This window comes from Varanus komodoensis, unplaced genomic scaffold (assembly GCF_004798865.1).
Source record: "Varanus komodoensis strain SLA01 unplaced genomic scaffold, ASM479886v1 scaffold43, whole genome shotgun sequence".
In the NCBI taxonomy this organism is placed as follows: domain Eukaryota; kingdom Metazoa; phylum Chordata; class Lepidosauria; order Squamata; family Varanidae; genus Varanus; species Varanus komodoensis.
This window is the reverse complement of record NW_025335985.1, coordinates 231,012-254,590: the sequence shown is the minus strand read 5'-3', so window position 1 is coordinate 254,590 and position 23,579 is coordinate 231,012. Positions and strand designations below refer to the sequence as shown.

The 23,579-nt window shown below is 42.6% G+C and overlaps 1 protein-coding gene across 3 annotated transcripts in view; it reads left to right on the top strand.

Annotated features, from left to right (window-relative positions):
- Window positions 1–23,579, top strand: part of GNE (glucosamine (UDP-N-acetyl)-2-epimerase/N-acetylmannosamine kinase) — a 38,481-nt gene that overhangs the window by 6,398 nt on the left and 8,504 nt on the right. Inside the window, exons 1-6 of one of the 3 annotated variants that reach the window (XM_044443881.1) lie at window positions 3,509–4,010; window positions 14,216–14,424; window positions 18,631–19,082; window positions 20,441–20,593; window positions 21,231–21,443; window positions 22,613–22,700. In XM_044443881.1, coding sequence (XP_044299816.1) covers window positions 14,261–14,424; window positions 18,631–19,082; window positions 20,441–20,593; window positions 21,231–21,443; window positions 22,613–22,700 — 1,070 coding nt within the window. In that variant the 5' untranslated portion in view covers window positions 3,509–4,010; window positions 14,216–14,260. Of the gene's footprint in view, window positions 1–3,508; window positions 4,011–14,215; window positions 14,425–15,657; window positions 15,803–18,630; window positions 19,083–20,440; window positions 20,594–21,230; window positions 21,444–22,612; window positions 22,701–23,579 lie in introns of those variants that run through there. The other 2 variants (XM_044443882.1, XM_044443880.1) reach the window with 2 other exon arrangements.

The following is a 23,579-nucleotide window of genomic DNA, read 5'->3' as shown; positions in this document are numbered from 1 at the left end:
GCTCCAATGGAAGCCTCAGCATGAAAACTCAAGTCACCCAGGACCACTGTCATCCTGGGTTCCTCCAACACAATACCAAAGGTCACCACTGCCAGCTCAGGCAGGCAGCATCCTGGGTAGCAAGGTGGGTGGTACACCAGCAAGGACCTCAGTCTGTCTTTATGGCCCAGCACCAGAAGTAACCCCTCAAGGCCCTCTCGCAGGTGGAGTGGTGTCCTAGTGATACACAGAGAGACTCTGTGAATTTATTTGTTTAAAGCTTTTATAAACCATCCCTCTAACTAGTGTCTCGCTGAACAGTTTACAGCAAGCAACAAGTAAAATAGGAATTAAAAAGAATCATACAATTTGTCTCCAGCCCTGGCCTCCCAGCCTTTGCTAAGGTTATATGAAGTTCCTTGGTGGGCACAGTTGGGTCAGGTCAACCCCATCCAGTTCACCCACCCAAGTCTCAGTAATGCATGCCAGGTTGGCTTTCTCATCCACATTAAATTGTGAATGAGTGCAGGCTTCTTGTGGACCAATTGGGTGTTACAGAGCATCACTGCAAGACAGGAGGGCTGCCAGACACATGAGAGTTATTGGAGGGCATTGGAAGGGAAACAGAATATAAGCATCTGTAGAACATTCTGCCCTGATATCCTGAGATCTTCAGAGCTTGCACATTATTCATGATCTTTTAGTTAGCTGAATAAGGCTATTATACTAAGATGGCTTTTGGATTTCTTCCCCATACCATCATGAAGAGAGGAAGAGAGACCGACTAGCAAGTCTCTACAACTATGGTTGGAATGAAAGAAAGACTCATATTTTGCAGGAAAGTAACATCAGAGCCCACATACTTTTTCCCCCAAAATCCAGTGGGAGTCATTGGTCCGGCCTTTGTGGTCCTAACCTGCCTTCGATTCAATGCCTTGTTACAGTACAATATGATGAAATGTGAGGAACTTGCTTTTAAATAGAAAGTAAATTATGTATGTTAAAAAAGTTTATCCAAGCCTGCCCCCAATAATTGTTATGTCTCTAGTTAATCTAATCATTTCCTGTCCTTTAATTGTGTTTGGATGAAAAACACCAGTTTATTTATGTGTGGGTTTTTCCAGAGGCCAAGCCTTTTGCTTCTAAGAATAGGAAAAAAAAAAAAAACCTGGACAATGCTGTATCTCCACTAACATCCAACACTCCCACAATAATCCACATTCTCTCAGCTTGTATGAGATTATTCCCGACTTATTTACATTGCTTCCCACAATGCAAGAAGTAGCTCTGGGTTACAAATGAGTTCCTGAGAAAACAGAAGCTCATCTTTTAAGTCAAATTTGTAAGTTGGTTCACATATAGTTGGCCCTTGACATTCACAGGGGTTTAGGGTCGCAGGACCTCCATGAAAGTGGAAAAACTGCAAATATCTCTAGCCTGCTGCCCAATCTCACCAGAGCCTCCTCTTTGCAGCAAGGAAATGCCAGAAAGGTGTCCTTTTCTGAATGGGCATGGCAGGAGGGCAAGCTTTGGAGGCTTCCTTCTTTCACTTCCACCTTCCTCTCTGCTTTGGAGGCCTCCTTCTCTCTCCCCTTTCACTTCCTCTCTCTCTCTGACGATGATTTTCCACAGTAATTTTGTTAAATTAATAGGCTTTATGGCAGTTTGTTCATAAGTACAGGCTGTTTGTAACTCGTATGTTTGCAACTTGAGGACTACCTGTATTCTTTGAGCGAGCAAAGTCTGCCTATTCCAATACACAGGTGTCCATCTATTTATTGCAGTCTCTTGCACCTACAACCCTGTTGTAAAAATTGAAACATGCAAGCATGATCTAACTACAGTGAATGATTTACATGGAAACTGCTCCTTTGCAATTCATAGTAAATAGTGTATAAAGTTGCTGTTTGAACACTTGTACTTTAACTTACTGACTGACCTTTTTGTTATGTCTAAATTGCGTACTTATTGAATTACCCTTGCACGTACATGCCCTGGATTAATATTTAGCAAAAGCAATCCTTTTCTGAAATCTAGGGAGATAAGGTTGTATTAAGCAATTCACCATACATATTAAGATCTTCTTTTCTTTAGAAAAACATTTAATGTTATTACATTTGTATCCCACTTTTCTTTCCTCATGCAAGGTATACAAAGCAATGTGAATGTGCTCACCAGTTTTTGGACCTCTGAAAGCATTTGGGAATTTAAGAGCGAGCTATGGGCACCATCAAAAAAGTTTAATCAATGGATTGCCCCTTCAATGTCTAAAAGTCTTGTCTTACACTGTGCCTTATTCAACAAATATTTGCAATATTTTAAATCAAATTTAAAAACTTGAAACAAGCATATTTTGCCATGCATTTCTGCCTTTTGCACATGAAGCTTAACAGCACAATCGTATAAGGCTTACTGCATAGTAAAAGTAAGCCTTATACCATTGCAGCCTAAAGTATTTTAGAATATTTACATCTGTTTACAGTATTTGAAGATAAGGGACAGTGAGGAGAATGAGGGTACAGAGAATAGTTATTTTAAAAGTCTAGTTCTCAAGGGACAAGCAAACAACTGCCCTATATTTATCAGTTTCAAGGTACTTTCTGGAACTATATTTACATAGTGGTTGGGGCAGATCATTTTAGATGCTTAAGATTCATGTGTATTTACTCGGTTGTAATGCACTGAGAATCCTGTGTGTGTGTGTTAGCAGTAGGAAGGCTTTTGTGGGTGTGTACAGGTATGTGAGTGTTATGTATTTATGATGGGTACACGGGTTACTTCCTTGAGGGTGTAAGAGCCAGCTACAGGCCATCTGGCCTACAGGAGAAAAAAAAAGCATATATATGCATTTGCTAATTTATATGTGCACCTAAATGTGCATCTTCAAAGAAGTCCATCTCCCAAGGACAGCCCTTTTTGTAAAAAGAGATGAGCAACGGAGAGGATGACATTTGAGATCAGGGGGAAAAAAAACTCGGGTAGAAAGAGGAGTCAGCAGGAGCAAAGAAACACGTTTGGGCAAAAATCCAGCTCCTCCAGGGGGCTCAGACGCAACCGAGATCGTGGCGGCCCCTGCACTTTTATCTCAACACGTGCCCATAGAGAACAGCGGTGATGGCGCAGATGGCCTCCCAGAGACTTGGAGCTGCAAAGGAAGGATTCAGAGCTCTATGAATAGTGGGACGTTCGCTAACCCTACATCTCCTTCCATTTTAATATCTGGGAACAGGCTACATCTCTGCTTGAAAAATCAGCCTTTCGGAAAGGCTACTGGTCCAAGATGACTAGCCGCGCCTTCCATGGCAACAGCCCTTGGAAGTTTCTCCAACTGCCAAATGCCAACAAGTTTGCCTATCCCCGTATTAGTCCATTTAATATCGGGGCTGCATGGTAACGGTTTAGTTTGCACCGTTATCTCAATTGAACGGGACGAGAACTGCGGTTGAGTAAACATGTTTACGATTGCACCGTTACACACAAACGTAAAGCAGCAGCAGCAGCAGCAGCAGCAGCCGACTCTTCGGGTCCAATTCAGGGCTGCTGCTTGCGCCAAATATTTCTTTTCTGATACAGCAAAGTCCCTGCTCCTTTCCAAACGGCCTTTCTTTGCTGCCCCTTCGCTCCCACAAAGCCGCTTTTCCGGTGTCCGCCGTGCGCCACCCTGCGAGCAGGCGGAGAGACTCCCGGCATGAGCTGCCTTCGGCAGCTGAATTCTCGGCACCAGCACGAAAGGCGGCCGCTATGCCGGGAAGGGGGGCAGGGGGCAGAAGAAGTGCCCGCTGGGCGGAGGTGAAAGCGAAGCGCCTGTGAGCCGCCGGGCGAGGACGAGAAGGCGACCCTGCGGTGCAGACAGCAGTGGCTGCGTGGCGAGCAGCCGGCAGCCCGCGGCAGCAGCGCCGCCATAGCCACGCGCCCCCGCCCGGCCGGCCAAGGGCACCGTGCGCGTCTCCGGTGCGGTCGGGAGGCTTCCGCCAGGCCCCGTCCGCCGGCCCGGTTCCCTCACAAGCCCGGAGGGAGGCGAAGCAAGGAAGGTAAAGGCAGGCGCGGCGGGGGGCGAGCGGCTTCCGTCCATTTCCTGCGGCGCCCCCCCTCATGCGGAAGGCCGCAAGGAGCCGCAAGCGCGAGCAGCGCAAAGACACGTCGCCAGAGGCTGGGGGGGAGGCATGGCTGGGCGGGCCCTTTCTGCGAGCGTGTTCGTGTGTGCGTTTGCGTGTGAGTACTAGGCCGCATTGCTGCTTGTGAGAAAAAGGGCTGCTGCGGCGGTTCCGTTCCCGGAGGCTTGAGCGGTGCCCTATAGTCAGCCCCACCACCTGCACCGCGCCGTCGCCCCCCGCGATCGTACAAGACGCCTTCCTTCCCGGGGGAGACCATTTCCTAGCCGGCTCCCGGCGACGCGCGTCAGGGCGGCATGTTGCCTTTTCGCACAGCGCGTCCCGAGGCAATCACAACGCGGGGCAGGGAGGCGCAGCATCCCATCTCGAGCATCGCGGCTGCGGCACCGCCGACCGCCGTCCCCCGTCCGCCTGGCTGAAGGCTCGCCTTCGCCAGCAGTGGTGGATTCGTGGGCTCTGCAAATAAAAGGCCCGCCGTGGCTTGTGGAGCTGGGCGGTGCTGGGCATGGCACCTCTTCGCTTAGACTTCCTTTAGAGTAAGAACCGTTAACGCAAAATGTCACCTTGGCTGTATTTGGGCCTGCTCATGAAGCAGACACGAAGCGAAGACTTAATAAAGCTTTCTTACTGTCTAGATAGGCAGATGGGAGGGTATGAGGATGAAAGGAGAGTGGAGATTCGTGTCCGGGGTGGGGTAGGGGAGCGAGATGCTCTAGAAGATTTCAACTCTAGAAACGGGGGTGGGGTGTGAGGACTGGGAGACTTCAGATTAAGTAAGTCTAAGAAGAACTTGTGCATTTTAAAAGCCCTCTCCCTAAAAGGCCAGATAGGTCTCAACATTAGGTAATGACTTTCCTCCTATATAGGGCACATCCCAGCATGTAAGATTTTTGATGGGTGCTGAATGTTTTTATTGATTCTGCCAAAATGTTTTGTAGATATCTTTGTAAATGGCTTTATATTGGTTTAAACAGTTTTTAAAACTTTGTAAACAGCCTATAAAATGTTGATACTAGACTGTATAGAAGTGTAGTAAATCAAATGAAATGAATGAAACAGGTCATTGAATATATGCATAAAAATATTAGTGAAGCTTGTTTTCTGCAAGGCTGGATTTGTTCCTGGTAGCAGCTGGAAGTGACATTTGTTGTCATCCCTGGAGTTCCAACCTGGCCCAAGTGGGGGTTGTTTTTGTTTTGGTCAACCTTCCTAATCAATAGCACTTACACCAATTGAAGGGGTTTTTTTTGCTTGAAAGGTCATAGCATCCTGGAAAGAGACAGAGTGTAAGTTAGCATAGTGGATGGACATTTCACCAGATATATCTGCATCCTAACCTAAATCCTCAGGATACTGTAAACTATGAGAGGCTTGAGAATACCACTTTCATTCTTCTTTCCTGCTTTGTAAATAACACTTAATTTACAGAGGGGAGGCTTTGTTTCAATTCACAAACCAACATTTTTGTGTATATCCATTTTTTAATTAATTTGCTTATTGTAACACATGTTTGTACTAATCTAATTTTGGTTTAATAGTAATTTTTTTTATTTTAAAGCTGTCCAGAGAACCATAGCCTATGAGAAGGTGTCTAAGGGTACATCCCTAAACATGTTCACACAGAAAAATATCTCATCATTCTCCAGCCATGCCTTCTTCTGACTTTTATTTTTTTCTGTCTATACATGCATAGGATTTTGCCTTAAATGTCATAAATAAATATGAACACTTATTAAATACATTTCTGTACCATTCTTCACCTCCAACAAGGCTCCCCCAAAGCAGGTTGCAGAACAGAATACCTTTAGACTAATTGAAGCAACAACAGCATCAGACCAGAGCTTTAAAGCAAAGCACTTAAAAACTTCTGTTCTTAAATTAAGAAACACTAAAACCCAGGTGAAATAAATATGTTTCCACTGTTTGTCCAAAATTGTCAGTGATGGGAATAATTGAATTCCATAATTAAGGAGCTACCACGGAAAAGACCTTCCTGTATTCCTACCATCCAAATATTTTTGCTGGTAAGATATTTCTACCATCCAAATCCAACAGGGACTGGGACAACAATCCCAATCTCCACAGGTTCATATAGGAAAAGGCAATCTTTCAAATATCTTTACAAGGCAGCACCAAACACCTGCATGAAATGGAAAGGTCTTACATCAATTGCACTAATACGGTCTGAAATACGCACCAGAAAGCAATCTAGCTGCTGCCCCTTAATACCAGCTGCATTGTCAGAACACTCTTTTAAGGGCAGCTGCATGTAGCTGCAAAGTGACTAAGCCAAGCATCACTGGCTTGGCTCATCATTTCCAGGAAGAAGTCCAGACGACAATCACCTGAGCATGTGGGAGTAGGGCCAGATCCTAGAGTACTCCTAAACTGAGAACTCGATTCATCAGAGGGAATGAAAAACCTGTAAAAAAACCAGGCTGTCTTCTGAATTGTGATCAACAGCACCTCTGTCTGGTAAGAGCTGTACCTTAAGTTGCTGGGTCACATCCAGTCCATTGCAGCCTCCAGGCGATGGCTTAGGGCAGGGGTCCTCAAACTTTTTCAACGGGGCCAGTTGAAAGGTGCTGGTGGTATGTGTATGCATGTGAAGCAGGGGCAGTGTGCGTGTGAGGCAGTGGCAGGTGTGCACATGGGGAGGCAAGGTGAGGCGCGGTTGCAGCTTGTGTGCTCAGAAATCATTTTCTCCAAGCAAGTCCAAAACGCTTAGGGCTTGCATTGTCACCTTGGCCTTAGTTGGAAAAGGAAAGGTAAGAGTTGGGGATAATCTGCTTTTTAATGAGATACCACCCCTAAATCCTTGTTGAACTTTCCCAGTAGTTTCATGCAGATACTAAAAAACCCTGAAAATAAAATTTAGCTCTGAGGAATGCCAAGGGTAATCCCCCAACATCACCTTCTGAAAATATTCAACCAAATATAAACAATCACTATAAAAAGGTGTCCCTAAGTCCCGTATCAGCCAACATCCCAAAAGGACATTGTAGTCAAAAGTTTTGTATGCATTTAAGAGGTCCAGCAGAAACAACAGAGTCATACATTTCCTATCATAGCAAAGGTCATCAATCAAAGCTACCAAAACCTGGCTTAAACCGTGATTGGAAAGAGTCAAAAGTTCAGGTTTATCTAACCTAGATGCAGCCACCTACTCTAGGACCTTGCTCAAAAAAGAAAGATTGGAGACATGCCTACAACTATCTATGATGGTGGGATCCAAGTAGATTTTCTTTAATAAAGGTCTTCCAACTGCTTTCTTTAATAATGCAAAGACATAATTCTCTAATAAGGAAGCATTTATGACTATCACTATGCAGCTGGCTAGTCCTCTGGCAGTTTTTACCAACTAAGGTGGTCATAGATCTGACAAGCTGTTAGCCTCACTTTCCCAAGCAACCTATCTCTGTCATTAGGATGAGCAAACTCAGCAATAGATGGTTCAGTCACTTTCACAGATTCTGCCCTTGATGTTGAATCCAAGTCAAACCAAATGCAATTTTATCAGCAACTTGTTTTGCAGAATCATCACTGACCTTCAGCACTTGGGGGCCTAGAGTGTACCTTAGCTATCTATAATAACTCAGCTGGAATTAAGCACTTTGTAAAACTCCTTCCCTTTGTTTATGGAAGGCATTTCCCTCTGATACTAAAGAGAGATTATACGGAAAGAACTAAACAGTACTTCACTGAACAAGACTCTGTCTTTTCCAGGCTACAGTCAGGTACAAACTTTTCTAAGAAAATACATGGCTGGCAAAACCAAGATAAGCATAAAATTGTTCAATGAAATGTTTCAGCTTTTGCTTTCACAAGTAATACAAAGCTTGTGGTTTTCAGAATGGATATAATGGTCCATTATGGTTTCAGAATGGACATAATGCTCAGGATGGGCATAATTCTCAGGAAAGTGACATATCGTGGACATATGGGTGGTAGAAATGTTTTGAAACGGGGTATGAAACAGTTTGGCTACGTTTCGCCAGCATGATAGAATACACTCAAGGGTTGAATACAGGTTGTCATAGAATTGTAGGTTGTCATATTGTCTGAACAACTCACTGTGCACAACTCAACAATAAACCATGGGTTTTTTTCATGGGTTATTCATGGTTAACAAACTATGGGTTCAAACAACACAATAACTCACAGTTCAATGACAACCTATACTCAACCCATATTGTATATTTGAGTGTTGTCTGAACCCAGTGATTATGTGTTATTGTTCAAACTGAGGTCACTGGGCAGTTTAACTTTTCAGGCTTTTTATTTGGTGTCTATTTAGTCTTGTTTCTGTTGTCTTTCTGTAGAAATATTTTTAAGTCTGTAAAATTGCGCTTAAAAGTAAAAAGTCTGAACAGGTTATTCAAGGCATTTTCTTGTGATCTTGTGTTTTGGGAATCTCTGTGTGTGTTGTAAATGCCCCCAAATAGGTGAAAATTAACAATTCCAAGTTAATTTCTTGAATGTGTGAAAAAGGACATGTATGTACATGTGAATGTGGACAATTGCATACCAATGATGCGGTGTTACCCTTGAATGTTGAATTTCTACTGTTTGAGTGTTAAAAAGCCTTGTTAAAAGGAAAATTTGGAATGTTTAATCGTGACATTCTGGCCAGTGTTGACGAAGGGGAGGTGGAGTAAATCTGATGCAAGTATTAGTAAAGGATAATATTCAGCCCCTAAGTGTGCTTTGCAAAAAGATGTGGGAAGGTAAGGGTTTCTTATACTAAATTGGATGAAAATGATTAAGAATGGCATCCAAAATGGGGCTTGCCACAGTAAGTGTTAATATTTAGTGTAAATTAAAAGGAACTTTTTCTAGGGCTCTTTTTTAATTGAAGAAACGTAACAGTTTGATGACCCAAATAAGTTAGAGTACATGATCAGTCCTTGTAGCTCATGATCAATATGAAATCTCTTCTGAGCAAACTGATGAAAGCTAAATCCCCGAGTTTAAATATACATTTGTATGAGCAAAATGCTAGTTCTTATGTTACTAAATTTGCCTGTGTGGCTTGCTTAAACTGGGATATATTTTTTCTTCTAGATTTCTGTTGACTGCTGTATCCTTGTTTCTACCTTCCAGTTTGCCACAGACTGCTCATGTCAGAAAAGCTGGGCAATTACTGCTGTGTTTTCATGTTTATTTTCATGCTTTTATGTTTATTTCAGTGCACAACCCTGTCTTTTTTGAGGTACTGAAACTTGTAATTGTGGAGGGGAAGAAAATATCCTCTTCCATATATGCTTATAGGTCAGGAACAAGAAATTGGAGCTGTCTTTTTACTTGCAGAAAATCATTTCTGGGTGGGTTGAGCAAGATGGAAATTATTTGGTTAGAGGTGGTGGTGGTGGTATTTTCTGCCTGTGTAACTAAGTAACCCATTTCTCCCGACTCTCCTATTTCTTAACAGGAACAAAAATGCCACTTTATGGGAGGGGATTCCAGATTTAAAGCACCCTTTGCAAAATAGAATAACTTGAAAAAGCTTACTGGCAATGTTTTGGAAAGGCCTAGTTTAATTATGGGACTGTTAATTGTGGTAGCATATGGTTAATTAAAATTGTTGGAGACCAAGGGGAGACTCTGTACACAGAATGATTTGACATGGTTGCCGGTACTTACTTGTTTATAATGTATTATTATTTATTAAAATAATTTTTTGAAGCTGCCTTTAAGGGCAGAAAGCCTTCAAATATGGTATAGACAGTTTTATTGTATTATGCCACCTTTTACTAATAAAACAGCAAATAACAAAAAAATGTAACCTAAATACTATAATTTGTTGCTAAAATTTAATATTTGATCCATAAGGAATTGATCGATCACATTTTGGCCAGTGCACAGAACAAATAATTTTGTATGAAGAATCAACCCATTATGGGTAACTAGCCACAGTTGATTGTTGTGTTATCCAGGTTCAGGCCACATCCCTCAAGGTGGCTTATTTTTGGACACTTAAGTCACCTTGCCAAGCCATGGCTTGTTCTAGGGGCTGTTTGACCCATGATGTGTTGATGTGCTTTCTGAACACAGAAGACTGGCTCCATCATGGGTTTCAGGGAGTGGCCATCCATGGTAGCACATCCACTGATTCCCAAGCAACACTTTGGAGCAACCACCACTGCTTTGCTGCCTTATTGATTTAGTTTTTTTATTGTGGCACCAACAATGTGTACAAATATCTCTGTTTTTTTTAAAGTCAGTCTTTCAGAAGTGCACAAATGCACACTTTTGGCTGTCAGATATGTGTATAATCTTGTAGACGTCAGCTGTCAAATGGAGCAAAATTACAGTAGGCAAGGCTAGCCTTCATATAGGCTTATGTGCACATATTTGCTGAGCTGTCACTTGAAAATCCTTAGGAAAGGGGATGGTGACATGTTCTCCCACTAGTAATCTTAAGGATTTCAAGAGTAGAACCTTCAGTTCCTTCCACACTTCCAACATTTCTCCGTGTCTCAAGAAAAGGGAACTATTAGACCACCCAACCCTCACTTCTTGCAGTTTCATAGAAACAGACAGTCAGGAGGGGCCTCCCAGGCCATCTAGTCTGATCCCTATTTCCAGCCAGCTCTGTGCATTTAATACCCATGTAATACTTTCCTTTCCAAGCAGTCACTGCTGCAGTTGCTGTGATTCTAACACCCACCCCTCCTGAACATTGGCTGGATGAGAAGTAGTGAATGGGGCCCTGCGGGACAACCATTTGCACCAACCTGTTCTGTGACCTCTAAGGGTTCCCCCCTTTGATGGGCTTTCCAGCCACAACATTTTCCATCCATTTACTTCCTAGCAGTGGAATTTACATATATTTCCTTGTCAAAGATAGACAAATTTAATAGATAGCAAAAAAAAAAAAAAAAATCCCTTACAGGTGGCAAAGCATGATACAAGCAGTTGATTTAATGTGAGGTTAGTACTGATAATATATTGTCAGGTTAAATAAGTAGTCAGAGCCAAACTTAGTTATCAACCAGCCTGGTCATTTCAGTAAGATAATGTCCAACTTCAAACGCAGTGACATTTCAGCAATGTGGAGTGCATTCGGAGTGTCATCAGTATCGCATACGGGAAGTTTATCAAATGCCTCTAAAACGAAGATAATTGATTTTTCTAGATGGTTATCCCCAACAGAAGGGTATTTTTCAAAAATGTAACTTGCATCTCATTCGGAGTTACACCAGTGTTATCACTACAGCTATTGCATAAAAATGACTTTCAGATTCAGTGCTGTAGCTGCTTTCCATGATGGACTAATGGGAAACGGCACAGGAATAATCACTGCAGCTGCTACACTTTTAAGAAAATATTATTTAAATGTGCTCTATAACAGAGGAAATAAAAATGTACCACATTGGCTGATAGGAATTACGACATCACGGTTCTGTCCTCCGACTACAGGACTGCCAAAAATCCTTGCAGCTATCATCCTATTGTGCTTTTACTCATTTTGTTTGATAGCTTTGCCGATCTGCTGTCATGCCTTTAAATCCTGCTGTTACTGAAACAATATATTTGAAGAAATGAAGCACTTGCAAGGGAACAGTAGGTAGCTGTTAAAGCAAGGTCGAAGGAGCATGTCAGCCCAAGGGTCAGGATGCCAGCGAAGGACAGGCCAGCACCTGGAGGGGGTGGGGCTCCTGCCAGCCTACGCTTGCAGCCTGCATTTTCACACAGACACACTTACCATTTACACATGTGCCCCCATTTAGAGGCACACTTGTACCTACTTCATAGCTCCAGCTCCTCAGCCGGTCCCTGCAGATCGGCCATGGGGAGGCATTTCTCTTGCCTTGCACGGAGAGTGACTCCCTTTTCCAGCACTGAGCAAGCCGAAGGAAGGCTATCCAGTGAGTAACAGATCAGACACTGACCCTTTCTGCCTCCAGCTCAGAGACAGGGACAAGGCCTTATTGCCAACCTGCTGCAGATCACAGATAAATCCTTTCCCCTCTCTCAGTGTTTGGGTAGATGAACGGGGACTGGTCTGGGAGAAAATGCTTGGCAAACAGGTTCCCTTTGTGCACAAGACAGGATCCAACATTGTAGCTCTGCCAGTAGGAAGACACAGTTGGCAGAACGGCAATTCCAGATCCTCTCCTCTCTTACTGCAACTCTCCACATGCCCTCCAAAACTGTTCTGGAAGGTTGGAGGTTCCTCAAAAGGGGCCTTCACTGTCGAGGGGGCTGCAGGGTGGAGAGGCGAGAATGCAGAATCTCAGTGCTGGATCCAAAAGGATCTTTGCGCAGTGTTGAGCTGTCTCCTTCAAATTAATCCTTAGAACTAGACTTCATTTTTTAAAACACAGGTATTCTTGGGGTATGCATTACATATTTAAGATATTAGGGTGGTCTCTTGTTCTTGGAATGATATAATGATGAAAGTAGGACTGTTTTGTTGCCAATTTTAGAAATAACCATCAGGAATATGTGAAGACTGTGCATATGTTTCCCCTTTATCTCAGTAGTGTTAACAATGCTAGAAGATAGGTCACCATTGCTATCTTCATGTGACAGTTTAGGATTATACTCTTTATAATTTCAGTTTCTTTTCCCATTGTGAAAAATGCGAACACTTGCTATCACTCCACAAATTGATCTTTTGTATAATGTTGGCAGCATGTAGAATTCCATAATGGAATGCCATGTAAATCTTTATCAGACAGTAGCCAATGTCCAAGGAAACCTTGGCCTATGCAGCAGCTGTTTCTCTCACACAAGCACCTTGTGCAAGAACTATGAACAGAGAAATCATTTTGCATACAGAGAATACATTGCACCTCAGCAAGCAGTTTCGTGTAGCTAATTGTTATTGTATGGGTGTTATTTTAAGCTCTTGCTTACGCATCCGTGAATGGAGAAACTAAAACTTACAGCCTCAGATATGTGGTGTTCTGAATTCTTATCTTTGTACAATGCCCCATCCTTGCTCAAAGGAGCTCAGAGTAGCAGCAAGCAGCCCCTCCATTTTATCACAACAGTTCTTTGAAGTAGGTTAAGCTAAGGGTTGGTGCCTGGCCCAGAGGCTGTCAGTGAGCTTCATAGCTGAATTAAGCCCAGTTCTCCTCAACCCAAATCCAATTCTCTGCACCACACTGACTTGCAGTGCAGTGCATGCACAGATATATCATGATATCATAGTTTGTGACCAAGCAAGTTTAACATACTACTATTGACATGTAAAACCCTAAGAAACTGAGGATCCCATTGCCTGAAAGCTTGCATTGCCCTGGATAGATCCTTTAGACCAGCCTTCCTAACCTTGTGTGCTCCAGGGGTGTAGAATTACAATGCCTAGAATCATCCAGACAAAATAGTTGACTAGTGGATTCTAGGAGCTGTAGCTCAACACCTCTGAAAAGCACCAGGCTGGAGAAGGCTGCATTACATTGCTACAATCTGCAGGGGAGGCCTTGCTGTCTGTGTCACATCCTGGCAACTACATAGCATCAGGCCTTCTCTGTGGTGGCACCCTCTTTCTGGAATTACCTTCACTTTGTGATATGTCAGATACCACTGACCATGTTCTTTCAATGTTGATGAAAATTGACCATGTACTACTTGACCATGACTTTTCTTGACCATAAACTTGTCTAAGAGTACAATCAAAAGAGCTGCCTGTCACCTCCACATGCAGAGGATTATGAGCATACAGGGCAGAAGGAATAAAGATGAGAAGGCCACCTCCATGTGCCTTTTGCCCTGGCTAGTCTCATGCTTTGGGGTGGGAAGGAAGGAGGCTGAGACACTGCCAGGATACATTATATACTGGCAATGCCTGTCTCCTCCCTTCCCTGCCCCCTACAACTTTTCTCAAGATTGGGCTTGTGACCTTGGGGGTGCAGTTGGCAGGGTTCATTCCATGCAAGCTGTGGGACGAGGGAAAGTGCTCTCTGGGTAGGAGACCAAAGAGTATTTCTGACCTTGTAGCTGAGTCTCTGAAAAATCTTATGGCTGTCTAGATGCTGTAAGATTGCACTGTAAATGTTGAGCTTCACTAATGATGTACTTTTCTATAATTTGTTTAAACTGCATTCAGAATTTAAAATATGTAGCACTACAAACATATTTAAAAATCAATCATATATCTTATATTATTTCAGGAACTATACTTCAGGAACCTTTCCAAGCAGAAACAAAAGCACGTAATGGAGAAAAATGGGAACAAACAGAAGCTCCGGGTTTGTGTTGCTACCTGTAATCGGGCTGATTATTCCAAGTTGGCCCCAATCATGTTTGGCATTAAAGCAGAGCCAGAGTTCTTTGAGCTGGATGTCGTGGTTCTGGGCTCCCACCTGATTGACGACTATGGGTAAGATCTATAATGGTATTTTTTTTTGTTCTACTTTACTGGAAGAAGTAGGGCATTCTCATTCCCTTTATTTCAAATTCATTGTTACAGACTAAATACCAGTCCTTGAAGCTGTTTATACAATGGCTTAATGCAGATTAATGAAAGCTGTCTAGAAAAAGGTCAATTTAATTCCTGTATGGAGCTGTATTTTATTCTTTCTTTAATGAGGTGCAGTTGGCTTACACAGGGCTCCCATAGGCATCCCATTCAGGCATCAAGTCTGCATGATCATTCTCCACATGTTTAGCTTCAGGAGCAACATAGCATGAACCATCATTCACTGAACCATGGTTCACTATAGATCCTATCAGAGGAATTTTTAAAAAATAGATAATAATTACCTTCACTCTTTCAGGGCTGTATGTTTTGAGGGATATCTTTATATCCATATTATAACTTTGGATGATTAAAAATAACCTTGGCTTAGTTACTATAGTGCAGCCTTCCCCAACTGTGTATCTTCCAGATTTTTGGCTGCAACTCCCAGCATTTTGTCACATTGGCTGTGCTGACTGGAGCTGATGGGAGTTAAAGCTCAAAACATCTGGTAGATGACAGGTGGGAGAAGATTGCTATAGGATGCTCTGATAGTCATTAACATCAGTAAGTGAGTACATTTCTTTTAAAATACATTAAAAGTTGACACTTTTGTAATAATTCCAACACTGCCTTAAGCCACAGTATAAAGGCATTTCAATTATGCAGGTGTTATATCAGTAATTCACTGAGAGTACAGTGCTGCCCATTGCATACCGGCTGCTTGTAAGCGTCTGAACTCAGAGTCTTAGGAGCATCCAGTGCAGAGCAGGAAGAACGGAAGGACAATCTGCATTTTTCCTGGATGGCCATTTTTTATCATCTAGTTGGGGAGCTTGTGGGGGGGAGGCTGGAGCCCAGACAGGATCCATTGTATCCTAGTGGGTCCACGCTTTTCCCTCCCCTTTCCACCCTTCCCATTTCCTACCCCCGGAACACTCCCTTTACCCCTTTCAGAGATCATTACTGTGGCCTTCCCTGTTCTTTCAACATTGGGACATCAAATCTGGATCCAAATTATCCTGTGGCCCACTAGATGAAGTTTAGGAGCCAAAGGGTTGCCCTCTTACCCACTTGATGGGGCTTCACCCAATGATATGCAAGCAGACATCCACATGTGCACTTCCCCTTCCCTCCCCTCCCACCCCACCACAGCCCTTTGCACATACCCCAGATTTGTTCCAGGGGGTTCCCCAGGCACGCAGAGTGCTGAAGGAGCAGAGGGAGCAGTCTGAGCTATCAGTAATGTACGATCTGCTGGTGGAGAGATACCACTGGATACAACTGACCATTTTTAGAAGTAAGTACATTGTAGGTAGTCCGGGTAAATCCCTTGAAGCAGTAAATCTGTATGAACTGTGTGTGTCACAGCCTATTTGGTACCATTTTTGCAAACCGTGCCAGAAATGTAGTAGAGATGTTAGTTTTGTATGTGAGGAAAATAATACTAAGTTTCTTCTGTGTCAAGTAGAACTGTAGTGCTTTTGTTTTGTAATCTGATATTGATGTGGCAACCAATTATTTAAACTCATTTATTAGGAATCGCATGTTAAATCTTTGTATTGTTTATGCACAGAATGGCTTTGTAGAAGTGGTATTTCTCTTACATTTCAGGCAAAAACTGCTTCCCAATTTTCTCCCCCTAAAATTGAATACACAGTTTTGCTGGTCAGTGCTGTTCATTAACACAAACAAAACCTGACTTACCAGCTCACGTGCAAGAAATGTAAGGAAAGGGGAACAGAGGAGTAAGGTTGAGGGGGAATCATTTAACACTTTGGGGACAAAGTGAACAACAGATGTTGTTGTTGTTAGTCGCGAAGTCGTGTCCGACCCATCGTGACCCCATGGACAACATTCCTCCAGGCCTTCCTGTCCTCCACCATCCCCCGGAGTCCACTTAAGCTCACACCGACTGCTTCAGTGACTCCATCCAGCCACCTCATCCTCTGCCGTCCCCTTCTTCTTTTGCCATCTCTTGTTCCCAGCGTTAGGCTCTTCTCCAGGGAACAACAAATAGGTCTTCATTTATTTTGTTTGTTTTAAAACATTTGTACGCTCCCAGAGTATTTGAAAAATGACACGGTGGAACATTATAAATAGCAACAATAATACCAGAGAAACTGCAAAAGGTCAGCAGATGCAAACTAGTTGACATTTTGGAAGGCTGAGGAAAGAAAAATTACTTACTTGGTACTGAGAAGACATTAAATTGGCACTAGGCTAGTCTCTATGGAAAGCAGGTGGGGGTAACAGGAAAGGCTTCATTTCCAATCAGGACCTGCCTGCCTTTAGAAGGCACTGGAGGAAGACATCAGGTGATGGATGTCATACTCAGGGAGACACATCCTTGAGTTACCTGGATTGCAACTTGTTAGTACATACTAGCACTTTGAATTGTGTCTGGACTGGGCCAACCACCATTACATCTTCCCTTGCTAGGATTCCACTTCTGCAGCAACTCCTCAGACCCTTATTGGTGAAGGGCCAGGGTACCTTTCTTCGTACCTATGCGGTCTCGGGGGAACTGTAGGTACTGGATCTAGTTCTGCTAAAATCAGTGGATTATTTTAAATTACACACTTTTGTTTGGGATGATAAAGATTTGCAGGTCCAAGATGTGATGTCCATGTAATCATATCTGGTATTAGGATGTATGATACCAGAATCTTTGAAAACATTACATGGGAAACTTTTCCCGCTGAGGGAACCTTGCAGGTTTTGCAGACCTGTCTTGTGATCAGACCAGACTTGCAAAATTTGAAAATGCTCGCCCTGATCGTTGTCGTATTGACAGTGGGACCTGGCTTCACTGTCACCTCTTAATGGCAACAATCCTGCCAATTTTCCGGCACACACACCATGTTTCCACTGTAGCTTTCGTCAGGCATAAGTAAAAGTAGAGATTTTTCCTTCTACTGTTAACTCTTCCAGTCCTTCAGTTATTGAAATGAAGCATAACAGTTGAACTTTTGCCTCAGTTTCTGCACTATTTGCAGCCTCCTTGGCCATATAGCCCCTGGTGAGGGATCATCAAACTCATAAGCAAACATTTGGAAGATCATGACCTGGACAGTTTACTGAAAGGACAAAGGGATGAATACTTTCCCATCATTATAGTCCCACAGTTTTGCATTGCATTTGTTTGTAGTGCTCACCCACCTATAGCACAGTAATAGGTGTCCTCAAACAATGCCACAGTTACGGTCCTTAAAGCATGGCTTTTATTTTCTTTTATGGCAAAGTACTGGGTTTTTTCCTTAAAAAAAAAAAACCTTAAAATGAGAGATTTCTTCCCTCCATCTTGTACCATTTACTATGGCAGTATTGTAATTAATGTTGATATTCCCAGTCAAAATAGTAATTCCATTCTTGGTGGATGTCAAGCTTTTTATTTAACTTACTAGCTATTACCAAACAATTATGGATGCTGCCTGTGAAGGAAGTTTTTTGTTTCAGCAGCAGCATCTTTTCAATAGCAGGTTAATGACATTAGGTGGCTTGCATTGGTGTGGCTGTTCTGTACATATTAAAAGGAATCTGCAAACTGAGAGAACAGTATTAATATACAATCTCAACATACAACTGCTGCACATGGTGGTGGTACATGGATCCCAGTCTCATGTGAAGTACCTATACCCATATGTAGCAATACATAGGATATAAATATTGATGAAAATGTTTGGGGAAATTACTAATTCAAAACTTCTAACCTGGGATAGGCAACCTTTTCCAGGTTTGCATATGAAAAAGCATCTGCAGGCAAATCAAGAAATTATGGCAGCAGCTGGGGTTGGGGAGAAGGAAGGAAATGGCCGTGGCTGCAGGGGTGAATCACAAATGGCACATTTGTAGGTCTTCGTGGGCACTTGTGGGCTGTATTGCCAGCCCCAGATTGAAGCCACAGGAACACCTGGACATTTTGATAGGGACAGATCCTGTTGGTTTGGGGGAAACTGTAAGATTTCCTGTTGTTAGTCTTACTCTCAGGAAAACAGGATAGGCTTAGCTAACTTAAGTTGTATTTTAGTGGATCTCCACTATATAGCATTACATTTGATGCAATCCATTGATACGGCAGTATGTGACATTGCAGTCTAAATATTTCTTTCCTCTCCCTCTTTCCAGTAACACTTACCGTATGATTGAACAGGATGACTTTGACATCCACACCAGGTTGCACACAATAGTGAGAGGAGAAGATGAGGCGGCCATGGTGGAGTCTGTAGGCCTGGCCTTGGTCAAATTACCAGATGTCCTCAATCGCCTGAAGCCTGATATAATGATAGTCCACGGGGACAGGTTTGATGCTCTGGCAGTAGCTACCTCTGCAGCCTTAATGAACATTCGGATTCTTCACATTGAAGGCGGAGAAGTCAGTGGGACCATAGATGATTCCATCAGGCATGCCATCACCAAACTGGCTCACTACCATGTCTGTTGCACCAGGAGTGCGGAGCAGCATTTGATTTCTATGTGTGAAGACCATGACCGCATCCTCCTGGCAGGGTGCCCTTCGTATGATAAGTTGCTGTTGGCCAAAAATAAGGACTACATGAGCGTTATCCGCATGTGGTTAGGTAGGTATAGTGCACCGAACTTGTGATCCACAAAGCAAAATGTAGCCCACCAGGTCTATATGTTGACTTGCCAAATGCTTAATAACCCTCACAATTTTCAGTCTCATGCACAGAACAACAAAAAAAAAAGGTTAATTTAAGTTGCGCTGGGGCTGGCTATCATAGATTGGGAGCCCTGCTTTGCTTCAGAACTGCTTTGAGTTACATATTGGAAATCGGTGGCATTCTGTGATGCAGATTAGAGTCATATGTTTATAAGATATGACCCATGTTCATATCTTATAAATAGATAATAGGACATGAATATTAGATGCATACATTGGTTGCTTGGAACATTGATGTAATTTAGCATCAAGTACCATGCATGCAAATCTGTTTCCTCTACAATAAAAACATAGCAGAACATATTTCTGAGGGCTTTGCTTTGGAGTAGCTATCTAAATGAGCCACATGTTTTTTGTGGTATTTAAGAAGAGATTTTCATAAGAGAGCAATCCTGTGGGCCCTGAAGGGTGCTTGGGGCACCACATAATGCTGTGGAGACCTCCTATGCCAACAGAGTGGCCAGGACAGAGGAGATGACTTGATGGAGGACCTTCCCTCTCTGCTCACCCCTCCAGAAAGCTGTTCTTAATGGGAAAAGTTGGAGAGGAGAAATAAACCAGGGTCCTGAGGAAAGAGAAGAGGCAAGGTTGTGCAGTCTCCTATGGGTGCAGTTTCTCATCTACCTACCTGCTGAAAGATGCTTTTTATATTGTGAAGAGGGAAACTGAGGCAAATTTTCCTGTGTTCTCTTCTCACCCTGCCTGGTTCTGAATTTGGAGCCTTTAGTTTATTAGGAAATCCCATAGATTTGGTCCCTGAGTTTCAAATCTGCTCTTGAATTTGCAGAACAAATGGACTAGTTGCAGAGTCTAGGAATGCCTGGCTAATTTGTTTCCAGAAGTGGGGGCAGATATATTAAGGCAAGCCCTTTTCTTTCTTTTTTCTGCATTTGACTGGCCTGTCTGTTACACAGATAGGCTGATCAAATGTCTGTCTTTAAAAATCAATGAAGATGGCCAAGATTTGTCAAGAGCATGATCAAATACATGAGTGTAATAAAAATAATAGTCCCATTAAAGACACTATTCAATCTTGACCTGATCTTCCTTAGGTTGATAATGCAAAAAATAGTCCAAGTGACCACTGACTTTAGAACAAAAACTCTCTTACTTCACAGTGGAATGAAACATTCCCAAATTATTGCCTTAGTAATTTCCCTAAATTAAACATTGTTTATGTAGTTGCTTTTCTTCATTGTCCACTCCAACAACTGGTTTGTTTTTAAGCTGATCACTGTCACTGTGCTTTCACAGGTGAAGATGTGAAACCCAAGGACTATATAATTGCTTTACAGCACCCAGTGACCACAGACATTAAACATTCCATAAAGATGATTGAACTGACTATGGATGCCCTCATCTCTTTTAACAAGAGGACGTTGGTTTTATTCCCCAATATTGATGCAGGTGAGTCCAATGAGATGCAAGCCATTTTTAAACTCATGATGAGCACACTGCAGCTCTTATCCTGCCACATCTTTGTGTTATGCAAAATGGAGCCATGGAACTCCCTCAAATAAACAACTAGTGTTCAAAATTCTGATTCCTTCTTTTAAAAAGCACATTCTATCCAGAGTTAAGTGCTTTTAAGTCCCATTTGTTTCAGTGGGAGAAGGTTAAGCATAGGCTTAACTCTTAAATCCAAATCAGAGATTAAAAACACATAACTTTGGCTTGATTTTGTGAGGTGATACTAACATCTAAAATATTAATTAGATAGAAGCTCAGTAATTATATTGCAAAACTTGGTTCTCTGTAATAGATTCTTGGGTAAGCTGGGTTATTTTGCTTTAAGTATGGAGATTTTCTGATACTTAACATCGTTGACACTATATAATGCAAGGAATTCAGTGGAGTCTTTCTTCATTTCAGATTAGTACCATTCAGTAGTAAGAAAGGATCATCTATATGCAGCTGTGCCGGGGCTTTGGAAGCAGCAGTTCCTCCATTTATGTAGTTACATAGTGCTGCTCATAATAGCTATTTTATGTTCCCCAGTTTCAGTTTCTTAATATTAAGTGATCTGTCATTGCTTTTGCCACAGGGAGCAAAGAAATGGTTCGGGTAATAAGGAAAAAAGGTGTTGAGCACCACCCAAATTTCCGAGCGGTAAAGCATGTTCCTTTTGACCAGTTCATTCAGTTGCTGGCTCATGCAGGCTGCGTGATCGGGAACAGCAGCTGTGGAGTGCGAGAAGTCGGGGCATTTGGTACTCCTGTCATCAATCTTGGAACTCGACAGATAGGAAGAGAAACAGGTATTGTATTATTTCTTTAAGGGTGTGGTATCCTAGCTACTGATGATGCCATTGTGGCATATGCTCTTTAGGATTGGGACACCCTTGATCAAGAATGTGAAGTATAACTCTCATGTGTGCTATTTTGCTGCCTATGTAACTTCATTTTCTTAAGTGTATGTAGCTTTGTTAATATCTAAAAAGGATAAGCAGCAACTGTGGGGGGATTAAAGAGGGGCTTATCTTCTTTAAAGAAGCATCCTTTGCAGTTTAAACTCATCAGAATAACTGCCTTTTTGGCAGCCCAGGGATAAGATTACTAAGAAGCACTATTTCTGTCTATAGCCTGTTTAAGTAAACTAACAGGGGACTGATGAATAAAAGTTAATGAAACAGCAATGTTATGAATGCAGGAAGTATTAATCAGCATTCTCAGGCAGGGCAGAAACCTTGAGAAGGAAGATGGAAGAGTGGTTTTTCGTCCTCTTCCCAGAGAAGATATTCCTCAACAGGATAAACGTGGCTTCCCCAGGTTTTGGTGTATTCTCTGGGGCCCACCGAGCTCTCAAGTTCTCCCGCCCATTGACTGTTAAGGAAGATGCAAGGATAAGTTTTCCCCACACCACTGCTGATGAAGTTGATGGTCCATAGGAAACTATGCTTCATTCAGGGGGTTGAGAGGCCGCCAACAGAGCCTGAGCACAAGTGTGTTCTGCATTTTGCTTTGTTATTAGCCTGTTCCCTTTCCTGTGTGCTCAAAATTACCATTTTTGTATTAGCCGACACTTTCTTTAATATGTTTTATTATTCTGGAAGGGCCGCATAGCCTGAGCAGCTTGCCCTAACCCTTTGCCCTCCGGATGTTACGGACTCCCACTCTCAGCATTCCTGACCTTTGACCACAGCGTCTGGAGCTAATTGTAGGCCTAAATGTCTGGGGGGCTACAAGTTGCCCACCCTACCCTAAATAATTATATTAGCATATCTACCTGCAGCACAAATAGAACTTCGCCCCAACTCAGCTCTAATGTCAGCATTTGCAGTTTTGTGATGGTCCTTCCCCTACAAAGCATTTATGTGCTTGGAATGTATCAGCAGCATTCAAAACCTCATATTTTTCATTTCAAATTCAAACTCTTCCTGCAATATTATTTTATGAGGTTTTTTTTGTGTGTTTGTTTTTAATAAAGGTGAGAACGTCCTTCATGTTCGTGATGCTGACACTCAAGACAAAATACTGCAGGCTCTGCATCTCCAGTTTGGGAAACAATATCCATGGTGAGTCTAACTTAGGTGCCAAGGCACCAGGAAAAATGCTTGGTATGCTGTAATGTTTCCCCCCCCCAGCAACAGCCCAACATCAAACTAGCATTAAACTAAAAGAGTGAGGGGAATGCTGGGAATTCTACAGGGAAGATCTCATAATTAGCCACACCACTGTGGTCATTCTCACTTTATATTTGTATGCTGCTTTTTTCATATGCATTACCCTAAAAAAGGACTGAGCACAACAACCCAATGTCTAAATATGTCAGCAATATATCAGTCTCTGAGAGTCTGGTCCAGCCAAGTTACTTTACTTTAGAGTCGCAAGTACTTAGGAAGGAATGAAACCACCTGATCAAAGACCATATACTTTTATATAGTTTATTGGATGAGCAATGAAATACGCACAGAGAATATAAACAAGCAAAAGAAAACTTAAATCCTGTTGTCTGTGGCTGTATCAGTTCCCTGAATAGTCCAGGGGATGCTTTGTGGCCTTCAGAGTTCCTCGGGTGAGCAGTGCATCCATTTGTCAGCCCAGGTTAAGAATAAAAGACAGCACCTCCTGCCATGGATTTTACAAAGTTCCTCTCTCCCCGTATTAGAGCTCTGACCTCCAATTCCTAGGATATGAGGGGGAATGAAGCTGCTACAGTAAAGAAAGCGGTTTTGTTCCCACAGCGAAAGCAGCCCTTGCTCCAGAATGATGGGTGAAGACAACTTCCTGAAGCCCTGGGTCTGGCTTCAAGAAGCTATCCTGGCTCTTGGACACTGGGGAAATTCACTACACCATTGGTTGAACCTTAATAACCTCTTTGCCATTTTTCCAGTAGAACCCTCCCCCCAACCAATGCACACTGTCCATAATATCACCCTATCAGCAAGAATCAA